Here is a 23,019-nt window from a genome sequence, read left to right on the forward strand (position 1 = left end):
CCTTTCCCCACCAATCTGACCGCCCGGCTGGAAATTCTGGTTAATAGAAATACCGGTTACTAAAATGCGGGTTAACACAGGTTTTACTGTATTGATTTAGTTGGTCTAATAAAAGATATCACATTAACCAAAAAAACTTTGTCTGCCTATGTCCTTAGACCAATACAGCTGCAACCAACATCATCTGCTTAGCCTTTTTTCAGGGTGTTCTCAGTGAATGTCCCTCACCACTGCCTGGTTGCCCAAGAGAGTATTAACTCTTCCACTGACCTGGAATAATCTAGGATGAGATAAGAGATAATCCTGCCTTGGAGTGGCATAACTTTGAAATGCATACCAAGTGCCTTAATTAAGAGTGGGTGTAGATGTGCAGGGAAGTTGCTCTGATGTGCTGTAATTAGTGTGCATCAGAGCAAAAGTGATTAATTGAGTCTGCTGGAGTGTGCTAAGTAGTGCACCTCCAGCAGCCTCCGCATCTCATGTATCAGCATCCCTGCACTTCAAAATAGCAGCAGGGCTGCTTTAACTAAAGATTGCTAGATAAACTTTAGTTAAAGTGCTCCTGCTGCCATTTTGAAGCTCAGGGATGCGGTTACATGAGACACTGTGGGTGCTTTTATTAGAGAGACTCTTGGAGCTGTTCTAATTAAAGTGCCTCCCTCCCTACCACCACATCCCCATGTGTAAAAAGGCCCTAGGGTGTTAATATGTGGACAATCCAGGGGTTAAAAGCTCCAGGAGCTGCCCAAAATTAACATGTAACAAGGCCCTGAGTCTCTTTGCATGACAGTCAGAGACATGCACTTGTAAATACCCCTTGGCTATCTTTAAGCCAGCCCCTTTGGGCACCCACAGCAGGAAACTGTAGCAGTACCCGAAGCATCCTAGATTATTCAAGGTCAGTGACAAAGTTAGGATTCTCTTGGGCATCCAGACAGTGCTGATGGGCTTTTACCGAGTAGACCCTGAAAAAAGACTAAGCAGAAAATATTTTTTTCTTATCAAATATTTCACACAGTCAACTACAAAAAATGTATCCTAGGAAAGACTAACCTTAGGCTGGTGAGTGGGTGTGGGTGTGTTGCCCCCTGATCCAGGTTTCCTTACCCTGTCCCAAGTTCTCTTCAAAAGAATATGGTTATACTATGTAGGGGGGGGACTGGAGAAGCTCAACAAATGAGTAGGAAGGAATATAAGATTCTAATGTGGCATCTTTGTCAGGGCAGGACCAAATTTCCCAGCTAGCTACTTCCTTCTATATTATATTTGGGTTTAGAGTGAATATTCCCTCCCTCCCTTTGTCCCTTTTTGTTATGTCTTTGTGTTCTCTTTTTCTCTCACTCTCACTCTTGCTCTCTCTTTCTCTCTCTCTTTCTTAGCAAGTCTGTATCCTAATCCTAATAAGTAAATATTTTAACATTAGAAGAATTTCCCATTTCAGATAATTTATAAGAAGGGGACTAGGATAATTAATCCCTTGCAGCTTGTCCTGTGAGAAATTCTGTGAAACTGACCTTGTCTCAGAGGCACCTCCTTCTGAGGTGAGTAGATACAGAGCGGCTCCAGGTCTGAGATGCACAACGGAAGCTGGTCACAAGCCACCTCTTCCTTCTTTCTCTAATATTTGCTCTGAGCTTACTCCTGGAGCCTTGGGACTTTCCGGGATTTTCATAACCAGGGAATTGGGACTCAAGTCCACAGAGAGTAAGTGTGCAGAAAGCAATCCATTAACATATCTCCAAGCCCTTTGTATTAGAAATTAATTGTACACAGAAATCCTGATTCTACTTCCAATGAGCCCACCTGTGTTTGATCATAGATTCATAGATTCAAAGATTCATAGATGCTAGGGTCAGAAAGGACCTCAACAGATCATCAAGTCTGACCCCCTGCTCTGGGCAGGAAAGAGTGCTGGGCTCAGATGACCCCAGCCAGATGCCTACCCAGCCTTCTCTTAAAGACCCCCAGGGTAGGGGAGAGCACCACCTCCCTTGGAAGGCCATTCCAAATTCTTGTCACCCTTACCATGAAGTTCTTCCTGATGTCTAGCCTAAATCTGCTCTCTGTCAGTTTGTGGCCATTGTTCCTTGTTACCCCAAGAGGTGCCCTGGTGAACAGAGCATCTCCGATTCCTTGCTTCCGCCCCGCCCCCCAATGAATTTGTAGGTAGCCACAAGATCGCCTCTCAGCCTTTTATTGTGGAGGCTGAAGAGATCCAGGTCCCTTAGTCTCTCCTTATAGGGCTTGGCTTGTAAACCCTTAACCATACAAGTGGCCCTCCTCTGGACCCTCTTGATGTTATCCACATCCTTCTTAAAGTATGGTGCCCCAAACTGGATACAATACTCCAACTTTGGTCTGACCAGTACCGCATAGAGGGGAAGTATCACCCCCTTGGAACTATTTGTCATGCATCTGCTAATGCATGATAAAGTGTGGTTAGCTTTGCTGATGATTTCATCACACTGATCACTCATGTTCATCTTGGAGTCCACTGTGACTCCTAGATCCCTTTCTACTTCTGAGCTGCTGAGAGGGTCATTCCCCAGCCAGTAGGTGCGCTGGATATTTTTACACCCTAGGTGCAGCACTCTGCATTTGTCCCTGTTGAACTGCATTCTATTGTGTACTGCTCACTTTTACAACCTGACCAGGTCTGCCTGCAATTGTTCCCTACCCTCCATTGTGTTCACCCCACAATTTAGTATCATCCACAGACTTGGACAGAGTACACTTCACATCCACATCCATGTCACTGGAAGACATTGAAGAGTACAGGTCCATGGACTGAGCCCTGCAGGACCCCACTACCCACATCCTTCCAGGTCAATACCAACCTGCCTACCACCACTCTCTGGGTGTGACCCCCCAAGCCAATTTGCCAGCCACCAGACTGTGTAATCATCTACATCACAGACTCTTAATTTATTTATGAGAATGGGGTGAGATACCATATTGAAGGCCTTCCTAAAATGCAAGTAAATGACATCTACCTCTACTTCTGTGTCTAAGCATTTTGTAACCTGGTCATAAAAAGAAACCAGATTAGTCAGACATGATCTACCTGCTCTGAATCCATGCTGGTTTCCCTGCTGCATTATTTTTCCTGCTGGACTCACACAAATATGATCTTTAATAATTTTTTTAAGGCTTTTCCAAGGATAGGGGTGAGACTAACTGACCTATAATTACTCGGATCCTCCTTCCTCCTCTTCTTGAAAATAGGGACCACACTGGCCCTTTTCCAGTCCTCTGGGACCTGACCTGAGCAGCACGAGTCCTCAAACAGCTGTGCCAGTGGTTCTGCTGTGACACTGGCTAATTCCTTCAGTACCCTCAGATTGAGCTCAGCCGGGCCTGCTGACTTAAACACATCCAGTTTATCCAAGTGACTCTGCACCAAGTCAGCGTTGACAGCTGGTGGCCTGGTGTCCCTCTGATGCACATCTAACAACCCATTAGGAGGCTTGTCTTGACCCTTGTTCAGGAACACTGAGGCAAAAAACTCACTGAAGAGCTCAGCCTTGTCCCCCCTGTCTGTCACTAATTGCTCCTTCTTGCTCAGTAGGAGTCCTATGCTGCCCTGCACCTTCATTTTACTCCCTACATACCTAAAAAAAGGCTTTTTGTTGTCTTTAATTTCTGTTGCCAGCCTCAGCTCTGTAGTTGCTTTGGTGTTTCTAACTGCCTCCCTACAAGCGCAGGCCAACTAGGTATACTCCTTTGTAGCTTCCCCTTGCTTCCACTGTCTATATGCCTCTTTTTTGCCCTTAGGCTTCCCTGGATTTCTCTGTTTAGCCAAGGAAGTTTTTTGGCCCCTTTCTCCCCTTTCCCTTGCAATGGGATCGTCTCCCTCTGCTCCAAAAGGATCACTTGCTTTAGGAACGACCACCCTTTCTGGTTTCCCATCTAACCAATACTCCTATTCTGCAATGCATCCTTGACTAAATTCCTGAGCACACTGAAGTTAGCCTTCATAAAGTCAAACACTTCCACCCTACTAGTTATCTTTCCCACCCTACGCTGTATGGTGAATTTGATTGATTGATGGTCACTGTCCCCAAGGTAACCACAAATCTGCACCTCCCCTATCAGGTCATCCCCCATAGCCAACACCAAGTCCAGTAAGGCATTCCCCCTAGTGGGACCGTATGCCTCCTGCATTAGGTGAAGGTCCTGTACATAGGTTAAGAACCTACATGAATGGTTGGATTTAGCTGACTGCTTCTCCCAGCAGATGTCAGGGTAGTTTAGGTCCCCCATGACAATCACATCCCTAGACTGTACGGCCTCTGAGAGTTGCCTCAAGAATTGCAAGTCTACCTCTTCCTCTTGATGTGGTAGTCTTTAGGAGACCCCCACCACCAAGGCCATTTTTCCTCAACCTCCATGTATCCTAACCCACAATACCTCAACTTTCTCCTCTTCTGATCCCATTTTGGTTAGGGTAGATGTATAATATACCATAGAGAGCATCCCCCACCACTTCCTCTCTACTCTATCCCATCTGTACAACCTATAGCCCTCAATGCATACTGCCCAGTCATGCCCACCAGGATTCCATTAGCCCCACTAACTCAAAGTTATTGTTTGCAAGCAGGAGTGTGAGTTCTTCCTGCTTGTTTCCCATGCTCCTAGCATTACTATAGAGGCACTTGAACTCTCTGAATGGTGCCTTTGGTGGCCCCCTGTTCTGATGCCCAATGGGCCCCTTAGTATTTACCTGGGATGTACTGTTGCATGTTTTGTAGATTGTAGATCCTAGATTCTCTCCATCTCCTGCCTCCCCGTCCCCTGCCAAACCTAGTTTAAAGCTCAGTGTAGAAGATCAGCCAACCTGTAAGAGAAGAGACTCTTAGCTTTTGCGGAGAGATGGAGCCCATTGTGCCCCAGGAAGTCCCTTGCTCAGATGTGCAGATTGTGGTCCAGGAAGCCAAAACCTGCATGAAGGACCAACTCCGGAGACATGGGTTGACCTCTCTGACACAGGTGATTTGATGCCTACTGTGACTGCTGACCAAGAGGATTGACAAGAAGACCACCTGTGCACCCCTTTTCCTAAGCCTGACTCCCCGAACCCTGTAGATTCATAGATTCATAGATGTTAGGGTCGGAAGGGACCTCAATAGATCATCAAGTCTGACCCCCTGCATAAGCAGGAAAGAGTGCTGGGTCTAGATGACCCCAGCTAGATACTCGTCTAACCTCCTCTTGAAGACCCCCAGGGTAGGGGAGAGCACCACCTCCCTTGGGAGCCCGTTCCAGACCTTGGCCACTCGAACTGTGAAGAAGTTCTTCCTAATGTCCAATCTAAATCTGCTCTCTGCTAGCTTGTGGCCATTGTTTCTTGTAACCCCCGGGGGTGCCTTGGTGAATAAATACTCACCAATTCCCTTCTGTACCCTCGTGATGAACTTAAAGGCAGCCACAAGGTCGCCTCTCAACCTTCTCTTGCGGAGGCTGAAAAGGTCCAGTTTCTCTAGTCTCTCCTCATAAGGCTTGGACTGCAGGCCCTTAACCATACGCGTGGCCCTTCTCTGGACCCTCTCCAGGTTATCCGCATCCCTCTTGAAGTGCGGCGCCCAGAATTGCACGCAGTACTCCAACTGCGGTCTGACAAGCGCCTGATAGAGGGGAAGTATCACCTCCTTGGACCTATTCGTCATGCATCTGCTGATGCACAATAAAGTGCCATTGGCTTTTTTGATGGCTTCGTCACACTGCCTACTCATGTTCATCTTGGAGTCCACTAGGACTCCAAGATCCCTTTCCACTTCCATGCCACCCAGCAGGTCATTCCCTAGGCTGTAGGTGTGCTGGACATTTTTCCTCCCTAGGTGCAGCACTTTGCATTTCTCCTTGTTGAACTGCATTCTGTTGTTTTCTGCCCACTTGTCCAACCTGTCCAGGTCTGCTTGCAGCTGTTCCCTGCCCTCCGGTGTGTCCACTTCTCCCCATAGCATTGTGTCATCTGCAAACTTGGACAGAGTACACTTACATATTCATGATATTTGAGCATTTTCTCTATGTTGACATTGACCAACAGCAATATGCTGGGTGGGTCACTTTCCCTTCCTACCTCAGTTTCTTCAGTTGTAAAATTAAGTACATGCACATACAGTTGTCCATGAACGCTCTGAGATGCGTAAAATCAACATGCCAAAAATTGCTGCTGTTGTCCATGTCTTCAGTGGACTTTGTGACCATCACTTCAAGATAGAGGGAAGAAAAAAGGAAAATAAGGGGCAAATAAAGCTGATTGTAAAGTTGATCTGAAAAATCAACCTCAGCTCTGTGTGTGTGTGTGTGTGTGTGTGTGTGTGTGTGTGTATGCATACACACACACATATACACACATACAAAGGTGTAACTAGTGTGTTGATCACTGGGTTCAATAGATATAGGCACAATGAATGAGAAGAATTAAATAACAAAATTGTGGAGAAGTAGGCAACCTCTGCAGACCCTTCATCTCTCTGCAAATAACTAGCTCTCTGCTTCCTAATTGAGGGGTGATCTCCAAATTCCCAACTCCTTCATCCTCTTGTTAAGCAGCATTTCTAAAATCTAACTTCCATAACTATAACTAGTAGGATGTGAGCCCTGGGCAAATCTGGTGTGTATTCTCATCCCAAAATCCCTCCCTCTTAATGGTTCCCTCTGTCTTCTATAGCAGCCTGTTCCCATTCTCTTCTGATTCCTACCCCTAGCCCACAAGCATTTTGTTGAGAGCAACTGTCTCACTCACTTTTTACCACTACCCCTCTCCCCTGCAGTGTTCCCTGCTTGCTGGAAGAAGGACTAAAATGGGGGACTAAAATGTCTTTATACAAATGCCAGGAGTATGGGGAACAAGCAGGAGGAGCTCGCACTCTTGCTTGCTAGCACCCAGTACGACCTAGTCGGACTAACCGAGACATGGTAGGATTCTAAACATGACTGGGTGGTAGGCATTGAGGGGTATAGGTTGTATAGGCATGACAGAGTGGGGAAAAAAGGTGAGGGGGTAGCACTCTATGTTAAGGAGCAGTATACGTCTTCCACCATTAAGGCAGGGGTGGAGGAGGGGAACACCGTGTCATTGTGGGTCAGGATCCAGGGGGGGCCAGGGGAAAAGGACTTGGTTGTGAGGGTCTACTACAGGCCTCCACATCAGGCTCAAGAGCTAGATGATGTATTCTCTGGGCAGCTAGCAGACGCCACACAGGCGAGGGAGGCGATGGTCATGGGAGATCTAAACTATCCAGATAGCTGCTGGGAGGAGCAGACAGCCAAAACAAGCTGCTCATGGAGGTTCTTACACTGTGTGCAGGACCTCCACCTAACCCAGGTGGTGTCTAGTCCCACCAGGGATAGTGCCTTGCTTGACCTGGTCTTAGCAACAGGGGATGATCTCGTGGGGAACATGTGAGTTCATGGTAGCCTGGGAGATAGTGACCATCACTTGGTTGAGTTCACTATCCAGTGAAGGGTGGGTAAAGTAACTAGTGGGGCTAAGGTGTTGGACTTCAGAAGGGCCAACTTTAGCAAGCTTAGAAGGCTAGTTAGTGAGGGGATACAACTCAAGAACATAGAGCAAATGGGGGTCCAGGAGGGTTGGAGGTATCTCAACAGAGTGATCCTTGGGGCTCAAAAGGAGTCTATCCCATTACGTAGGAAGGGAGGTAAGGGGGCAAAAAAGCCCCCTTGGCTGAACAGGGAACTCCAGGAGAGTCTGGGGGCAAAGAAAGAGATGTATAGGCAATGGAAGCAGGGAGCTGCCACCAAGGAGGAATATATCTCCCTGGCGCACTATTGCAGGGAATCAGTTAGACAGGCCAAGGTGGGGCTGGAGCTCAGGCTGGCTTCAACAATCAAGGACAATAAAAGGTCCTTCTTCAGGTATATAGCGGGCAAAAGGAAAGCTCAGAGCAACATAGGGCCCCTGCAGGACAAATCGGGACAGTTGGTGGTTGATGCGGGGAAAAAAGCAGAGCTCTTCAATGAGTTCTTCGCTTCAGTATTTCTATGTACCGACCAAGCCAATTCCCCCACCTCGATCATTGACAGATGTCCACATGGCACCAGTCCGCCTACGGTTAGTTCTGAAATAGTTAAGGAGCTCCTGGAGGAGCTGGATGGGTACAAGTCAGCAGGCCCAGATGACTTTCATCCATGCTGCTGAAAGAATTGGCCAGTGTCATAGCATAGCCGCTGGCACAGCTGTTCGAGCACTCGTGGTGCTCCGGTCAGGTCCCTGAGGACTGGAGAAGGGCCAATGTGGTGCCCATTTTCAAGAAAGGGAGAAGGGATGAGCCAGGTAACTTTAGACCAGTCAGTCTTACCTCTATTCCTGGAAAAATGCTAGAGAAAATAATCAAAGAACACATTTGTGCAGGCCCAGCAGGGGAAACAATGCTGAGGGGAAACCAGCATGGGTTTCTCACAGGTAGATCTTGCCTGACAAACCTTGTAGCCTTCTATGACCAGGTTACGCACTGCCTGGATGTGGGAGCCGAGGCTGATGTCATCTTCCTGGACTTTAGGAAGGCCTTCAACACAGTTTCGCACCCTATCCTCATTGGGAAGCTAGCAGACTGCAGAGTGGATGGCTACATGGTCAGGTGGGTGGCCAACTGGCTTAGGGACTGCACCCAGAGAGTGGTGGTGGATGTTTCGTTCTTGGCCTGGAGGGAGGTGGGCAGTGGGGTCCCTCAGGGTTCGGTCCTTGGACCGATATTATTCAATATCTTCATCAGCGATTTGGACAAGGGCGTGGAGAGCACCCTCTCCAAGTTCGCTGATGATACTAAGTTATGGGGAAAAGTTAGTACACTGGAGGGCAGGGAGCTGATTCAGGCTGACCTGGACAGGTTGGATCAATGGGCAGAGAGAAATAGGATGCAATTTAATAAAGATAAATGCAAGGTACTCCACCTGGGAAGGAGGAACCCCCAGCACACCTATAGGTTAGGGAGTCTAACAAATGGTTTTTCAACCTGAAAGTTGGCATCCAAGGTAGCTAAGTTGAGATGACCTGGAGCCTCACAACTCCACAGCGACCAGCAAGCCTCAGGTCTGTCAAAGATGTAACAGGTCTGGGCTTTTCCCAGCCAGGACTGTGTGTGCATGTGTTAGCTGGAGATTACGACACCCCCTACCCACCTTTTCACCAGGGGATCCTTGGTCCTGGCATTTATGGGGCTGCCGCACCACCAGCAGTCCCACCAGGACTCCCTCACCCTGGCAGATTGCAGTTTTAGTGGTCATGCCCAGGACTTGGGGCCTCCTCCATCCCCTTAGCCCCAGGCCATACCATCAAGTTCATCCTGGCACAGGAGCTCAGCAGGGACATGTTCTTCCCTTGCTGGCTGATGATGCAGAGTCTGTCCTCTCCCCTCCCACACCCACCCAAATTGACATGCTTGGCACTGCATCAGCTATAGGTGTATCAGCAGCACAGTACATGTCAGTGATCAGAAAATGGTGGCAGTGTTTGTTGAACTAAAACACGAATAATGTGCTTTAGTTCAAAGTGCACTGACACCATTCTCTCAGTGCTGATGCATGCTGCGCCACTGATACACTTGTAGCTTTCACAGTGCCAGCTGCTTTTAATTAGTGTAGCTTCCTAATTAAAAGTGCCTGGCACTGCATTGGAACCACATGTAAAAATGCCCTCTGGCACTAGTGTTTTAAGGGCGGTTAACACACCTTATACTTAATGGATGGTGAGGGCCTAAACTAGTTAATCTCCAAGTTGCCACCCAGCCCTACTTTCTACTTTAACAGGACTAACCATTTCTCATCACTGAGTAAGATGCTTAAAGTCCCTGTACACTGTATGATGAGACTTGAGCACCTGAGAATGAGATCTATCAGCGTCAGCATGCTGAGAGGGGAACTACCTTATGTAGCTGATGGAACATGTAGAGGAAAGGATTCTGTGGTAAAATCCATCCCCCCCACAACACTATCTAAAGCCAGCACCCATGTGCCTGGCTGGGTTGTGGGTAAGGCACAGGTAAAGGCTTGCATTTGAGTCATTCTTCCTGTCCTGTAGGCAGAGTTTGCTTGGGTCAAACAAAATCTTGTTGTGGCACCAACTGGCCTTTCAACTCTAGACCACTTCAATGGAAGGCTTCCATTCCAAGAAAGGAGTGAGAGAAAGGAAACGCTGCAAAAGTTGCAGCCATAGCCATAGATTAGTGGTTGGCTTGCTGCCCTCCCACGCTCTCAGTCCTGGATTCAAGAATCCTAGCTGGCTGGGTTGGAGGGGGGACTCTCTATCAACAATACTAAAAAAGGGCTCTTACAATAAGGGATTTGCAGCCTTGGCCATCTGTATTTCAAAGGCTGGGCTTTGGGGCTGGGAGGAAGAAGATGCAAGTTCAAGGCTGTTCTTTTTTCATGGGACATGGTTTACTCTTTGGAGGCGTGCAGCAGGGGCTGATGACCTGCTCTTCTCCCCTTGCCCGTGCATACTTCAGATCAGCTCCTAAGGCTGCCTGAATAATAGCACCATTACAGGACACCTAATGGCAGGCCCCGACTTCCCATTGCCGGTGGTGGCATGGATTTCTGGGTCAGGGGTGTGCATGTGCAGTCAGGGACAATGGAGTGTGATGGAGGGAGGGTTTGAAAGCAAGGCTGCATGGGTATGGAAGGCTTGTTCTGGCACAGAATTATGGAAATGGTGGGGCAGGAAGTGGGGATGCACAGAGGACAACTAGATTGATGGAGTATGGAGGGAAGGTACAGCCATTGAGAGGTGGAATATTTGGACACGAAGGGGGTGTAGGCAGGGAGAATTCAGCTGCATGAGCATGAGGTGGAGAATTCGGGCAGGTAATTTCTAGGGGGAGATTAGCACAGGGAGTGAGTTTACAGGAGGGATTCTGGAGATGCTGCTGCATGGACAGGGGGTATAAACATGGATTTCTAGGGGTACTGGGGCAGAGTGTGGTGGATGATGGAGACTTTTGGTGTGCCTGGGCAAGAAGTGAGGGTGCAGGTAGGGAGAAATGGGGATGATGAGGTACACGGGAGGTGCTTGCAAAGTTTTCTGGGGGTGCTAGTGTTGAGTGTGGGGGTGCAGGCAGAGAGTTCTAAAAGGGCTGAGGCATGGTATGGGGGTGCTTGCTCAGATCTTTTTGAGTGGAGGAGCACAGAGTTGGGTGCAGGCAGGAACAATTAGGGATTCTGGTGTCATGGAGAGAGGATTCAGGACGTTGGCACCTAAGCTGGCCTACAGCAAGGGGTTATTTCTGTTTGGGATTACTTTCAAACATGAAGATAGGAAAATGGTGCCTCCCCCTTACCTTCCCCCTTTATTCAGTCCTCAGTGTTTAGAGAACACATCAGAATGGGAAAAACCTTTGTTTAATGATCTTTTATGCCCGAAATAATTCAAACCTGTATCTCCTATTTCGGAGCCTAATGCCTAAACCAAATAGTTATATGATATTATGGGGTGTCTTTACACATGCTCCAGGGTGGGGGGAGGGCACTTTAATTAGAGCAGCTCTCAGGAGCTGCTCTAATTAAAGCTCTCATAGAGTTTCATGTATTCCATGTCCCATGCTTTAAAATGGTGGGGGGAGGGAGGGGGGCTTTAACTGAAGCTCTTTAAAGAAGCTTTAGTTTATGAATCCCCATGGCTATTTTGAAGTGCGGCGATACTGAATACATGTGATAGCGAGGCTGCTAGAGTGTGCTAATTAGCCAATAAAGTGATGCCATTTTGTGAGCTATTTGTGATGCCATTTTGTAATCCATCTTTTCCGATTTTTTCCTCACTTCTGCACTGCGTAAAGCAATGGCCCCAAACTTTGACTTCTCCCTAGATCAGGGGTGGGCAAAATGCACCAACAGATTTTATCTGGTCAATGGATGGACAGGCACCAACACACTGGATCTGGCCCATGGCTGGTGGTTCCAGGCTCCGCATGGTACTAGGCAGGCAGGCAGGATTGTTTCTGCCCAGCAGTGTCAGGCATCAGCTGTGGATCTGGGTGGGGTGTGGGCATCAGCTGCAGACACTGTGGGCAAGTTTTGGAGCCCCAGTGCAGAACCTTCCAGCAATGTCCATAGCTTACCCACCACCCTTCTGGCATGGTGGACACTCCTGTCTGGAGCCCTGACCTGGAACTGGCCAGCAGCATCAGCTGTGGACCCAGGCAAGGGCTGTGCCATGCTAGATGGGTGGCAGCATCTCTCTGTATCTTTTATTTTATCTGTCTCTCTTTCACTCCTTCCCTCCCTCCTTCCTCTCCCTCCTTATCTCTCTCTACCTCCCTCCAGAACCCAGCTGAAGCTATAGTTCATCAGGAACCCCAGCACTTAGCTGTGGACCCAGATGGGGACTTCTGTCTGGGTCCACAGCTAAGCATAAGGGCTCCTGGTGAACTGCAGCTTTGACTGGATTCTGGAGGGAGGGAGGGGTGGGGGAGGGAAGGAGCAGGAGAGAGACTGAGAGAAGGGAAGAGCAGAGAAGAAAAAGAGAGCAAGAGACAGAGATGGATGTGGCCCTTGACAGGTCCCCCAAACTCATTAGGTGGCTCTCCAGTCAAAATAATTGCCCACCCCTGTCCTAGATGAACACTATGTGGAAGTTGAGGGATGTGGCAATGGTGACAATCAGCCACTTTAGTGCTTTCTTAATTTCCAGGAAAACAGGGAACTGGTTTGATGCTTATAAGACAGAACAGTTTTGAGGTTACTTGAACTTTCCTTAGGCATGTCACCACGAGACTGCTTGCTGTACAGTGGATTAAACTACTATGCAATAAAGCATCACTATGTAACTGTAAACTGAGCTACTGTGCAGTAAAATAGGCTAATTCACATTAAAACTATGACCTGTATTTAATGTGGAGTAATGTATGTGTAGACACTGACTGGGAGCAAATTTGCTCCTGGTCAGTCAGACCATCTTGGGCCAGTTTCCTGCCAGGGGCAGAGCAACATGGCTGGGAGTCCCTCTAGTCACAGGGCAGGGATGGCTCTTTAGCAGTCTCTGGCTGTCCTTTAGAACCCTGGGTTGACACATGGGTCCTGGGCAAACTGATGCCTGCTACTGGGCACTGTGTCCTGGTGTGGTGGACATATACTGACTGCAGCAGGGCTTGACCGACAGACCTCTGACAGCTGTCCTCTGTCCCGCAGGCAACATTTTGCCATGCTGCAGGCATGTGCTGGCTCCAGCAGTCCTGCAGGCCATTGGTCTGATCCTAAGGATATGTGCCTGCAGCTGCCTGGCCTCTGGGCATCGTACCCATCTGCTGTGGGTACATGCCCAAATCTAACAGCATCCAGAGTCCCTGCCAGAGACAGCTTTGGTAATGGCAGCATCTGTGACCATAGGAAGAGCAGCTTGGGGCCCAAGCTGGGCAGCAAGGGAGACTACCAATCTCATTGTGGTCTGGGGTGAGGCTGAAGTTCAGAGACAGTTTGGCTGGGCCACCCAGTCAAACTCTCACATGTATGAGGAGATGGTGGCTCACATGTGGAAGCATGGTCATGATCTTTCCAGGAGGCAGTGCCACATCAAGGTGAAGGCCAAGCAGGCTCAGCGAGTCTACATGATGTGTCATAATTGCCGGTCTGGGGCTGCCTGCAAGACTATGCTCTGAATGCCAGAGCTGAACTGTCCAGGGACCAAGCCCATTGGCAACACATCCACTTGAGCAAAAGCAAGCTGCCAGAGCCCCTGATGTGGGTCATTCCTGAGGAGGATTCACTGGAGAAGGGCCCCTCAGGCCAGAAGCAGCAGTGTGCTCTCCTTGTCCTTTTTCTTCAATGTGGACAACCCAGGCCAGCACCTGCCTCAGCAATTCAGGCATACACCTGCATTGGGAAGGACAGGCCAGGGATGGAGAGGCCTGCTGAGGGGTGGGTGGAGGCATCACCAGCTCAGCATCCCAGCTAGGCAGGAGCCCCTCAACCCCTGACCCCAGCCAGTGCAGGCCTGGTGCCATGGGAGCAAAGTTCCTGGCCAACAGGAAGAGAAGTGGGGAGAGTTGGTCCAGAGCAGCCATGGCAGCTGCTGCCATAAGCCAGACCTGGCCCAGGCTGGGTAGGGAATCAGGGAAACAGGCTGCCTGTGACAAGTGCCAAAAAGACTTCCTGCACCTGTGGAGGGTGTGGGGACAGAGGGCTCAGCCCGTGGCTGCCTATGGCAGGGCTTTCCCGGCCACCTTACCATGGTCACTAGGCATCTGTGTGTAAACAGCTTCTGATCTGACACCAGGCACCCCACAGCTCTTCAGTACATTGCATGATATCTTTGAAATCTTACAAACTCTCACAAAGAGCCTCTCTGCCTTTGCTCTCTAGGTCCAGCAGATGCATGTTGGGGAGAGGCACCAGACACTACCAGGAATGCACCTTCAGAGACACTGCCACTGTAGGCTGGTGGCCTCCAAATATGCCGCTTCTGCTAATATTGCAATCAAGACTGCACCCTCCTGCTGAACCATGTTATAGGAGCAGCACCCTCCTGCTGAACCATGGTATAGGAGCAGCTTATGGGCCTGGTGTGCCTAGGATGTCATGCACGAGTAATAAAGGGACCAAGAGGACTTTGCCTTCCAAGACAGGGTCCTTGCCCTAGAGGAGAGGTGCATTGCCCTAGTCAAGAGGATGCTGGACATACAGGAGAAGCAGGCTGCCATTGTGGCACAGGCAGTGGAAGCCATGGAGCTGGACCACTTGGTGCTGAACAGTACCCTGGTCCTGGAAGTCACCTTCATGCTGCCTGCCATCCAGCCCCTATCCCTGGCCCTGCCTTCCATTTGGTAGCTGCCTGCTGCCCAGCCCAAGTCTCCAATCCTGCTTACCATCTGGCAGCCATCTGGCAGCCACCCACCACCTGACTGCTAGCCCCAGCCCTGCCTCCAGTCCCACCTGTTGACTAGCAGCCCCCTGTGGTCCCATGCAAAGCTCCCCAGTGGGCTTTTGGAGTAGGTCCAGTGACACCAGCTGTGACCATGGGCCCCTGCCCCTGCTTCTGACTTGGGTCCCCCAGCCACTGGGCTGCCCACTTGGGCTGCCACTCACCACTTATTTGCCCACCATGTGGTCCCTGAATGGGAGATGACCCCAGCTGGACTCAGCCCCATGAAGGAGGAGGGGGATCAGGCTGGACAGTGCCCACCCTCACTCCTGACCATTCCCTGGGCTCCTGGTCTAACCTCAATATCCCCACCCACAGAATTCTGAATCCTGTTTTCTGACCCTGTTGGACCTCCTTGGAGGTTACTGTGCAGTATAGCTCAGTTTTGGACAATGGAGAACCAAAAGAGTCTAAGGGAGAGGGAGAAGAATGCTTGCACTTAAGGATGCATATAAATCATCCCACATGAGTTTGGGTACATGGTTTAGGTGCAAAAGAGAAAGGAAGTTCACACATCCCTTTCACTATGAATGTGTCATATTACATTGCCATGGAGAAGAGATGCATGAGGGCTTATACAGACCCTTGTATTAGAGGGAATGATGTTCATAGCAATTGATTTGTAGGTCTCCCACTATATCTATCACTCTATTATCTGAATACCATATATTCATCAATAGATTTTAAACTAAAAATTTACCCCAAAAGGAGAAAAGTTATAAATAACAACAACAAAAAATGCACAGGGTGAGAAAAGGGTAACTTTTTTTAGAATTACCCATTTGACTTATATATCACAGTTCCAATTTCTAAACTGTCTTGATCACTCAGCTGCATTTGAAAATTTTACAAAGCAACTCCCCCAAATTCCATTAGAACAGTGATCTCCCCAAGTCCCAGTCTAGTATTTAGGCAAATCACCATCTTTCTTACACTTATTTATTTAAGAGATTTATATCCTGCCGTATCCAAAAGTGTCAATCTCTAAATCACTAAAATATATAAATAGCTGACTCTCTCCAGTACTGTTTAGTTTGTGAAACTTGCTGAGCTCAAGGCTTAAGGTGCAAAACTGTAGCCATCACCAACTGAATACATACAACTGTGGTCACCAAAGGAAAAAAAATCTGCCTATCTGCTTTCTCATGGCATTCTTCACCTCCTTGTTCCTCAGGCTGTAGATCAATGGGTTCAGCATGGGGATGACAATAGTGTAAAACACAGAGACCAGCTTGTCTTGCTCCACTGCATCCATCCCTCCAGGCTGGACATAGATGAAGGTCAGTGTCCCATAGTAGAGCACAACGGCTGCCAGGTGGGAGGCACAAGTGGAGAAGGTTTTGTGTCTGCCTGTGGATGATCTCATCTTTAGGATAGTTGTAACAATATAGGCATAAGAAATGAGCACAATCATTCCATTCCCTACCACCACAAAAGATGAGAAGACATAGAGTACCACTTGGGACGTGTAGTTGTTTGAGCAAGAGAGATGCAGCAACTGAGGAATGTCACAAAAGTAAGAGCTGATTTCATTAGGGCCACAGAATGAGAGTCTGAAGGTGCAGCTGGTATGGACAAGGGCATTTACCAAGGCCATGAGATAGGAGACAGCCACAAGCTGAACACAAAATCTCTTGGTCATGGCAACTGTATAGAGCAGAGGCTTGCAGATTGCCATGAAACGATCATACGCCATCACTGCCAAGATATAACACTCAACCGTAGCATAGAGTGTAAAGAACAACATTTGGACGGCACAGGCTGGGTAAGAAATGGTTTTGCCTTTTACAAGGAAATTGTACAGCATTCTGGGGGTAATGCTGGAGCTATAGCAAATATCGATAAAGGATAGGTTGTTGAGGAAGAAATACATGGGAGACTGAAGGACTGGGTCAACATTAATCAGCACAATTATGCCAAGATTGCCCATCAGCATGAGTAGATAAATCAACAAGAAGAGGATGAAGAGAGATATCTCTAGATCAGGGCAATCAGTGAATCCCAAGAGAATGAACTCAGACACCTGGGTTCTATTCTCTGCTCTCATCTTTCCAGCAGAGTTCATCTGTGAAGATAGGGAAGAAAGACTAAATTTTAAGAAGAATTGATTGTCATAAATAGGTGCAATGTGAAAAAGATGACCTATATAAAAGGATATAGATAGTTATATTTGGGCTAGATTCACATTATAGGAGTCATTTTTTTTTTTTTTGATCTCACTAGTCAATAACAGTCTTTTGTTCAATATAGCTGTTCAAAATGACTTTATTTCAGGATTATCACTGCTATGTTCAAATTTCGAGCAGAAAAGCAAAACTGTTAACTAAAAATATTATTTTACAATAAACATAATAAAAATAATTGATTGATTGATTAAATTATTCTTTTTGCAAATATAAAGTAATAGCCCTGTCCCATTTTAGTTACTAAATGACTGCTATGAACCTGTTGCTTCTAACATCCATATTATTGTACTAGTTCCAATTATATTAACACATAGATCTATGCACCATGAAAGAATTCATTTCTGGAGCAGTCGGGTAACTAGGATGGACTAAGGAGAATATGAATTCCAGGCATCGGTTTAGAAGGTGTGCCAGAATGGCAATGCCTGGGGAGCCTGTACAGAGACAGTAGCAGCCAGGGACCATAAATTTCCATATTGAACTAATGGCTCTCACCTCAAACCCCTGTTCTCTGGTACTCAGTCCCTTCCCACTCCACTTTACCAGTGCTTGACAGCATCTCTGACTAGGGCACTGAAATTTTTATTTAACCTTCTGTTCTGCAGAATATGAATCATCATTTAAAAATAAGTAGCATCTCTTAACCCCTTAGAAAATCTTTGCACTGTGAAACAAATATAGCAAATGCCAAAAATAGAAGCAACCCAAACCAGACCAAAACAGATACTTCCTTCTTGGTTGGTTAAAACCTTGGAACAAAACTCTAAAAGAATACTTTTTTATGGGCCCAGCCACTTCCTTAGCAACTGTCTGTTGTCTGGTTACAAAACTATCTGAACAGTACCTGACACCATGGAAGGGAAAATGAAGATCGTGGGATTTTGAAAGCCATCACTCTGTTTGCATCCCACTGATGGGAATTTCATGCCAAAACACTATAAATGTACACTTGGTGAATAAAAGTGATGCCTACATAAGTTATAAAGTGTTGCTGTGCCTCCAGACCAAATGCATAAATCCTTTAAATGTATTTTGCTATATTTAGGAGTCATGTCACAGAAGATATAAATTAAATTAGTATATGCACTTGGGGGTTTTGTTTTACTTTGGATACCAGGACATCCTGGGGATTGACAAGACATTTGTTTCATCCTCATGCCTCATGCCATGGAATGCACAAGGTTACATGTGGAATTGGGCTTTCTATTTATTTAAATCTACACTGTCATGATAAAATGTAGCAGTAGGACAATGGCATTTGGAATTTATTCCTATTCAGGTTGCTTAGGGATGTGTGTCAACCTATTCTGAGTTTTCCAGTATGGTAAGGAGTGGTGGAAGGTTTTCTAATTTACTGGATACTTGATGGGAAGCATCTGAATTGTCAAGATTCTTCCTGTTACATTGTTTATTACAACAGCACCAAGGTTATTCATTACTTATGTAAAGCATAAGAAGGTTTATGCATGACTCAGGAGTATCATTTATTTGTAAACATTATTCCCAGCAAATAACTGTTTGCAATTCAATCTATATTATCTAGCACACAGCACACTATGTAATTTAATCATGTCTTTTTTTTTTCCATTATGATTTTTATTCCATATTTCTTCTATGTCTTGTGTGCACTACAATGGGAACAGTTTCTAAGAAAAAACAATTTACCAGAACTATGAGCCAATGGTGTGCTCTTATTTTTAAAAAAAGGCCTAACCATATACAGGGTTGTATTAACAGGAATATCATTTGCAAATCTAGAGAAGTAATTCTTCCACTGTATTTGGCACTAGAATTCTGGTTCCTGGAATAAAGGGTCCTGTTTTGGGCCTCAAATTTCATATGGGGAAAGATTAGAAAGAGTCCAGTGGAGAGCAACACAAATGATTTTAGAGGCCTGGGAAGCCATACTTATGAGGAAAGGCTGAAAGATCTAGAGTTATTTAGTCTGAAGAAGAGAAGAGTGAGGAAGAACCTGATAACAGTCTTCAAATACATGAAAGGTGATTATAAAAAAGACTAGCCAATTGCCCGTCAAGAATGACAGGGGGGAGGGAGAGGAGGCTGGGATGGAGTGCCGCCACCTAACATCCCATGCTGCCGCTGTTCAGCTTCTTGCAGGGAGTGGGTTGGAGGAGCTGAGGCCAGCACTGCTGGGCAGGGGGGACAAATTTGCATCCGAGTGGCGGGAACTCTTTTGCACCGGGGTTTTCCTCTGCAGCAGAAAACTACACCGTGCAAAGAAGCTGCAATTTGGCGGGAAATAATTCAGTGGTGCCAAAGCACACACAAAACAAAAATCACAACTTTGGGTTGTGACAGCTGAGTAGATGGGCCACACCTGGGACTGGTCAAAAGGAAGCATGAGTCCATGCTTTTCTGCACCTAGGAGGTTGCTGAAGTGTAGTTCATAGGCTCGTCTGTGAAGAGTGGTTTGTAAATTCAAACAAGCCTTGAAACTCACTAACCTCATCACCAAAAGCCAGTTGGATATGTTGGAAAGCACATTTTTCAAATGCCCTGTTGGAAAATACGTAGGAGACACCAACGAACAACTATGCACCAGGATGAGCGCACATCAAAAATCTATCAAAAACAAGAACACCCAACTACCTTTCTCCAGTCTCTCAGCCCTGATTGTCAAAGGGGATTTACAAACCACTTTTCACAGATGGGCCTATGAATTTCACTTCATCAACCTCCTGGATACAGAAACTCATGGACTCAATATAGACATTGGAATTATGAGACACTACAACCTGCTGGACATCTGATTCCCCAGGAACCTCTCTGCTTTTACCTGCTACATCCCCCTTCCCCGCCACCCCAGCTTGTCCCTCACCCCCTGACACCTCCATTTCCATTTTCACTGACTAGCTTTCTTGCCTGCATTGCATGCCAGCCTCTGACTTCTTTACTATTCCTTCCATCCAGGAAGAGAAGACACACCAACTGCAGATGCTCCCTCAGCCTGATGAAGGGGTTTTCAACCCTAAAGCATGCTAAGATATATTTCTCCACCTATTCAGTTGGTCTACTAAAAGATAATGGATTGACCCAAAGAACCTGCCTGCCTGGTGTCTGATTCCACAGCTCCATACCTTCCCTGCACTGTGGCCCATGTCTTGCAGATGGCATCCCAGGCAGCTAAGCTGAGTTCACCTGGAGCCTGACAATTCCACTGCAACCAGCAAGCCTCAGGCCTCTAAAAGATCTTAGGGGTCTGGGCTTTCCCCAGCCAGGAATGTGCATGTGTGTGGTTGCTGGAGGTTATAAGGTGCCCCCTACCCGCCTTTCATCAGGGAGGTCCTCAATCCTGGCATATCCTGGGGGCTGCCATGCTGCTGGCAATCCCACCAGGCCTCCCAACCCTGGTTGGGTGTAGTTTTAGGTTAGACCTGGGGCCTCCTCCTTCCCCACAGTTCCATCTCATACCTCCCAGTTCATTCTAGCATGGGAGCTCAGCAGGAACATAGTCTTCCCCTGCTGACTGGTGATGCAGTGACTGCCACCTCCAGCTCTGAGAGCAGAGCATTAAATGGTTCAGAAACCAGAAGCCAAAAGGAAATAGATGCGGACGGAGTGAGGAGGGTGGCACTCACTCCATCTGCACCTGGAGCTTGGGGAACCCCAGCAGCAGGAGGTTCCCCTTGAGGAACACCACTTGCTCCACCAAACCAGAATCCAAGCAGGTATGGTGGGGTGTCACTACATCCCCAGCAACGCTGAACATCCATTTGCTTGGAACACTGTTTGATGGACAGGACAGGTGTTCCCAGGCAACCATGGCCAGATCGTGCCAAATTTGGCTGTGGCTTGCCCAGTAGGCCAAGAGGTCACACGGAACCAGCTCCACATCCTTGGTGAGATAGGCAGCCATCAAGGCCTGGGTGCTACTTGCCTGATGTTGGGGTCTGGTGCCTCTGGACCCCACCATGGAAGCCATGCCCTTGGCCCATGTTGGCAGCGCCATGGTGGAGGAGGAGACTGGCTGGTGGATGGCTAAGCTGGGGCGGGTGGGGCAGCCATGGGGGGTGGGGGCTGTGGCATCGAGGAGAGGTTGAGGGCTTGTGCAGAGTCCCCCATGCAGCTTGGGGCAGTGGGGGAGCAGCAAGGATGGCTCTCCTGCCTGGCAGCACCCGTTAAGTTAGGGCTTTTTTCTCCCAAGTGCCAAGAGCTGGGGCAGGCGGGGCAGCCATTGCTGGGCTGGGAGAGTGGGTGGGGGATGGGCCTGTCCGATTTGGAGATTCAGAGATTCAGCAGCAGCTGAATCTCCAAAACAGATTTGGCTAAGTCAATTTGGGACAGTGATTCAAATCACTGAATCGAATCATTGTCCCCCGAATCAGCTGAATCTGAATCTGAAGTGAATACTAGCCACTTTGCACAGGCCTACTGGAGGACACAGCTCAGTAAGCTGACAAAAGACACAGCTGACAAAGCTCATTTCAAACAATGCTTTTATGCTCCTTCTCTGTTCCTCTGCCAGAGTACTGGGATTGGAAGGGACCTCAGGGAAGGATCACAGTCACTGGCCTACACATATCAATATCAGAGCAGTCTTTCACCCCTCTTCCCCCTCCCTCTCCTTAGTTTCTATTTCCCTGCAGGCCCGGCTTTGAAACTCAAAACTCTTTGAAATTTTCAGAACATTTTGAATGCCCTTGTTTCATTTTGAAATTCTTTTGAAGCCTTGTGTCTTGTTTCAGTTTCAGTGTTTTTAGCTCGAAATGCATCGAAACACCTTTGAAATGAAATGTCCATCAAAATTCTGCACACCCCTAACACAAATATGTTGATGGATATATATGCTGGTTCCACAGAATTATGTTGGTGTGGTGAAACTGCTTTGTCATTTCAAGGTTGTTCCCTGTGCAGTGTGACTTGGTTTTTGCTTCAGTAATGGAATGAGCTGATACTTTGGAATACTCATGTTCTACTACCATTTAGGCAGGCCTTCACTGACTGTTCCTGATCACCTTGATCTCCTTTGGCTGCTTAAACTAAAAAAGTCATTCTTTCATTCTCTGAGGAAATTATACTGTACCCAGCAATTATACTAGATATTGATTAAGTAAAACACATAATTTTTTTTCCCCCTCTGTTTGAATCTGATTTCTTTGGAACATGCTGATTGAGTTAAATTTAAATAATCTATGGGGGCATCACTTCTGTGGAAATTTTAAATTAAAAACCATCCAGGAAGTCTGTTTTGGTAAAGTTAATTTTTGTTCATTTATTTGTTTTCATATGACAACCTATTGTATTACAAGAGGATAGTATAATAGTTGTTGGAATTTTGATAGATGTTTATAATATTAAAGCATAAAAGTCTAGACCAGGAAGTAAAAATTAAATATTCCAGCCTATCAAACAAAACAGTTTCAGTTTTACTGAAGCAAAGGTTTCAATAAGGTGGAAACAAAATATCATTTAGATTTTTCTGTAACAGAAGTTTATAATTGCATTGCCTAGCATGTTTTAAAATTAGATTGTTTGCTCCCACTGGCAACCAAAATACAAACCTGAAATTTCAGAATCTCTTACAGAACAAATATTCTGGGTTGTTACAAGCTCCATTATCTCAACATTAGTTTGTATGTCATATATCAATGTATATGACTTCATATAGTTTTCCTTCTCCAAAAAAGGCTGCAGTTGAGGTAGAAAAATAAAATGTTCTCTCTCCCACTACCCCATTCCATGTTATAGCCAAGGAATTCCATGTCAGGAGATACCAGAAACCCCAAATGTGGTGTACAGTGGTAAAGGTCTGCCTGAATCCCCTAAAAATTCTGGAAGTCATGGAACAGCTGGGGACCGATGTGCCATGAGAGATGGAGTGCAGGACTGCAGAAGACCATGCAATTTAGGCATGCAGTGTTTTCACAAAGGCTTAGCGATGCAGGCTTAGTGATGGAGGAACCATCTGGACTTAGGGCACTGAGTTCTTTGTTGAGG

At 47.0% G+C, this 23,019-nt stretch overlaps 1 protein-coding gene across 1 annotated transcript; it reads right to left on the reverse strand.

The window, feature by feature from the left end:
* Positions 1-15,983: 15,983 nt before the first annotated feature.
* Positions 15,984-16,922, reverse strand: LOC102570005 (olfactory receptor 1052-like). The gene has a single exon (XM_006263041.2). The coding sequence runs from the start codon at positions 16,920-16,922 to the stop codon at positions 15,984-15,986; it is 939 nt and encodes a 312-aa protein (XP_006263103.2).
* Between the last annotated feature and the right edge of the window lie 6,097 nt (positions 16,923-23,019).

Source organism: Alligator mississippiensis, chromosome 2 (genome assembly GCF_030867095.1).
Source record: "Alligator mississippiensis isolate rAllMis1 chromosome 2, rAllMis1, whole genome shotgun sequence".
Classification (NCBI taxonomy): Eukaryota; Metazoa; Chordata; order Crocodylia; family Alligatoridae; genus Alligator; species Alligator mississippiensis.

Bases quoted from the DNA above. Each gene is read 5' to 3' on its own strand.
- LOC102570005 (XM_006263041.2), bottom strand. From the start codon at position 16,922: ATGAGAGCAGAGAATAGAACCCAGGTGTCTGAGTTCATTCTCTTGGGA.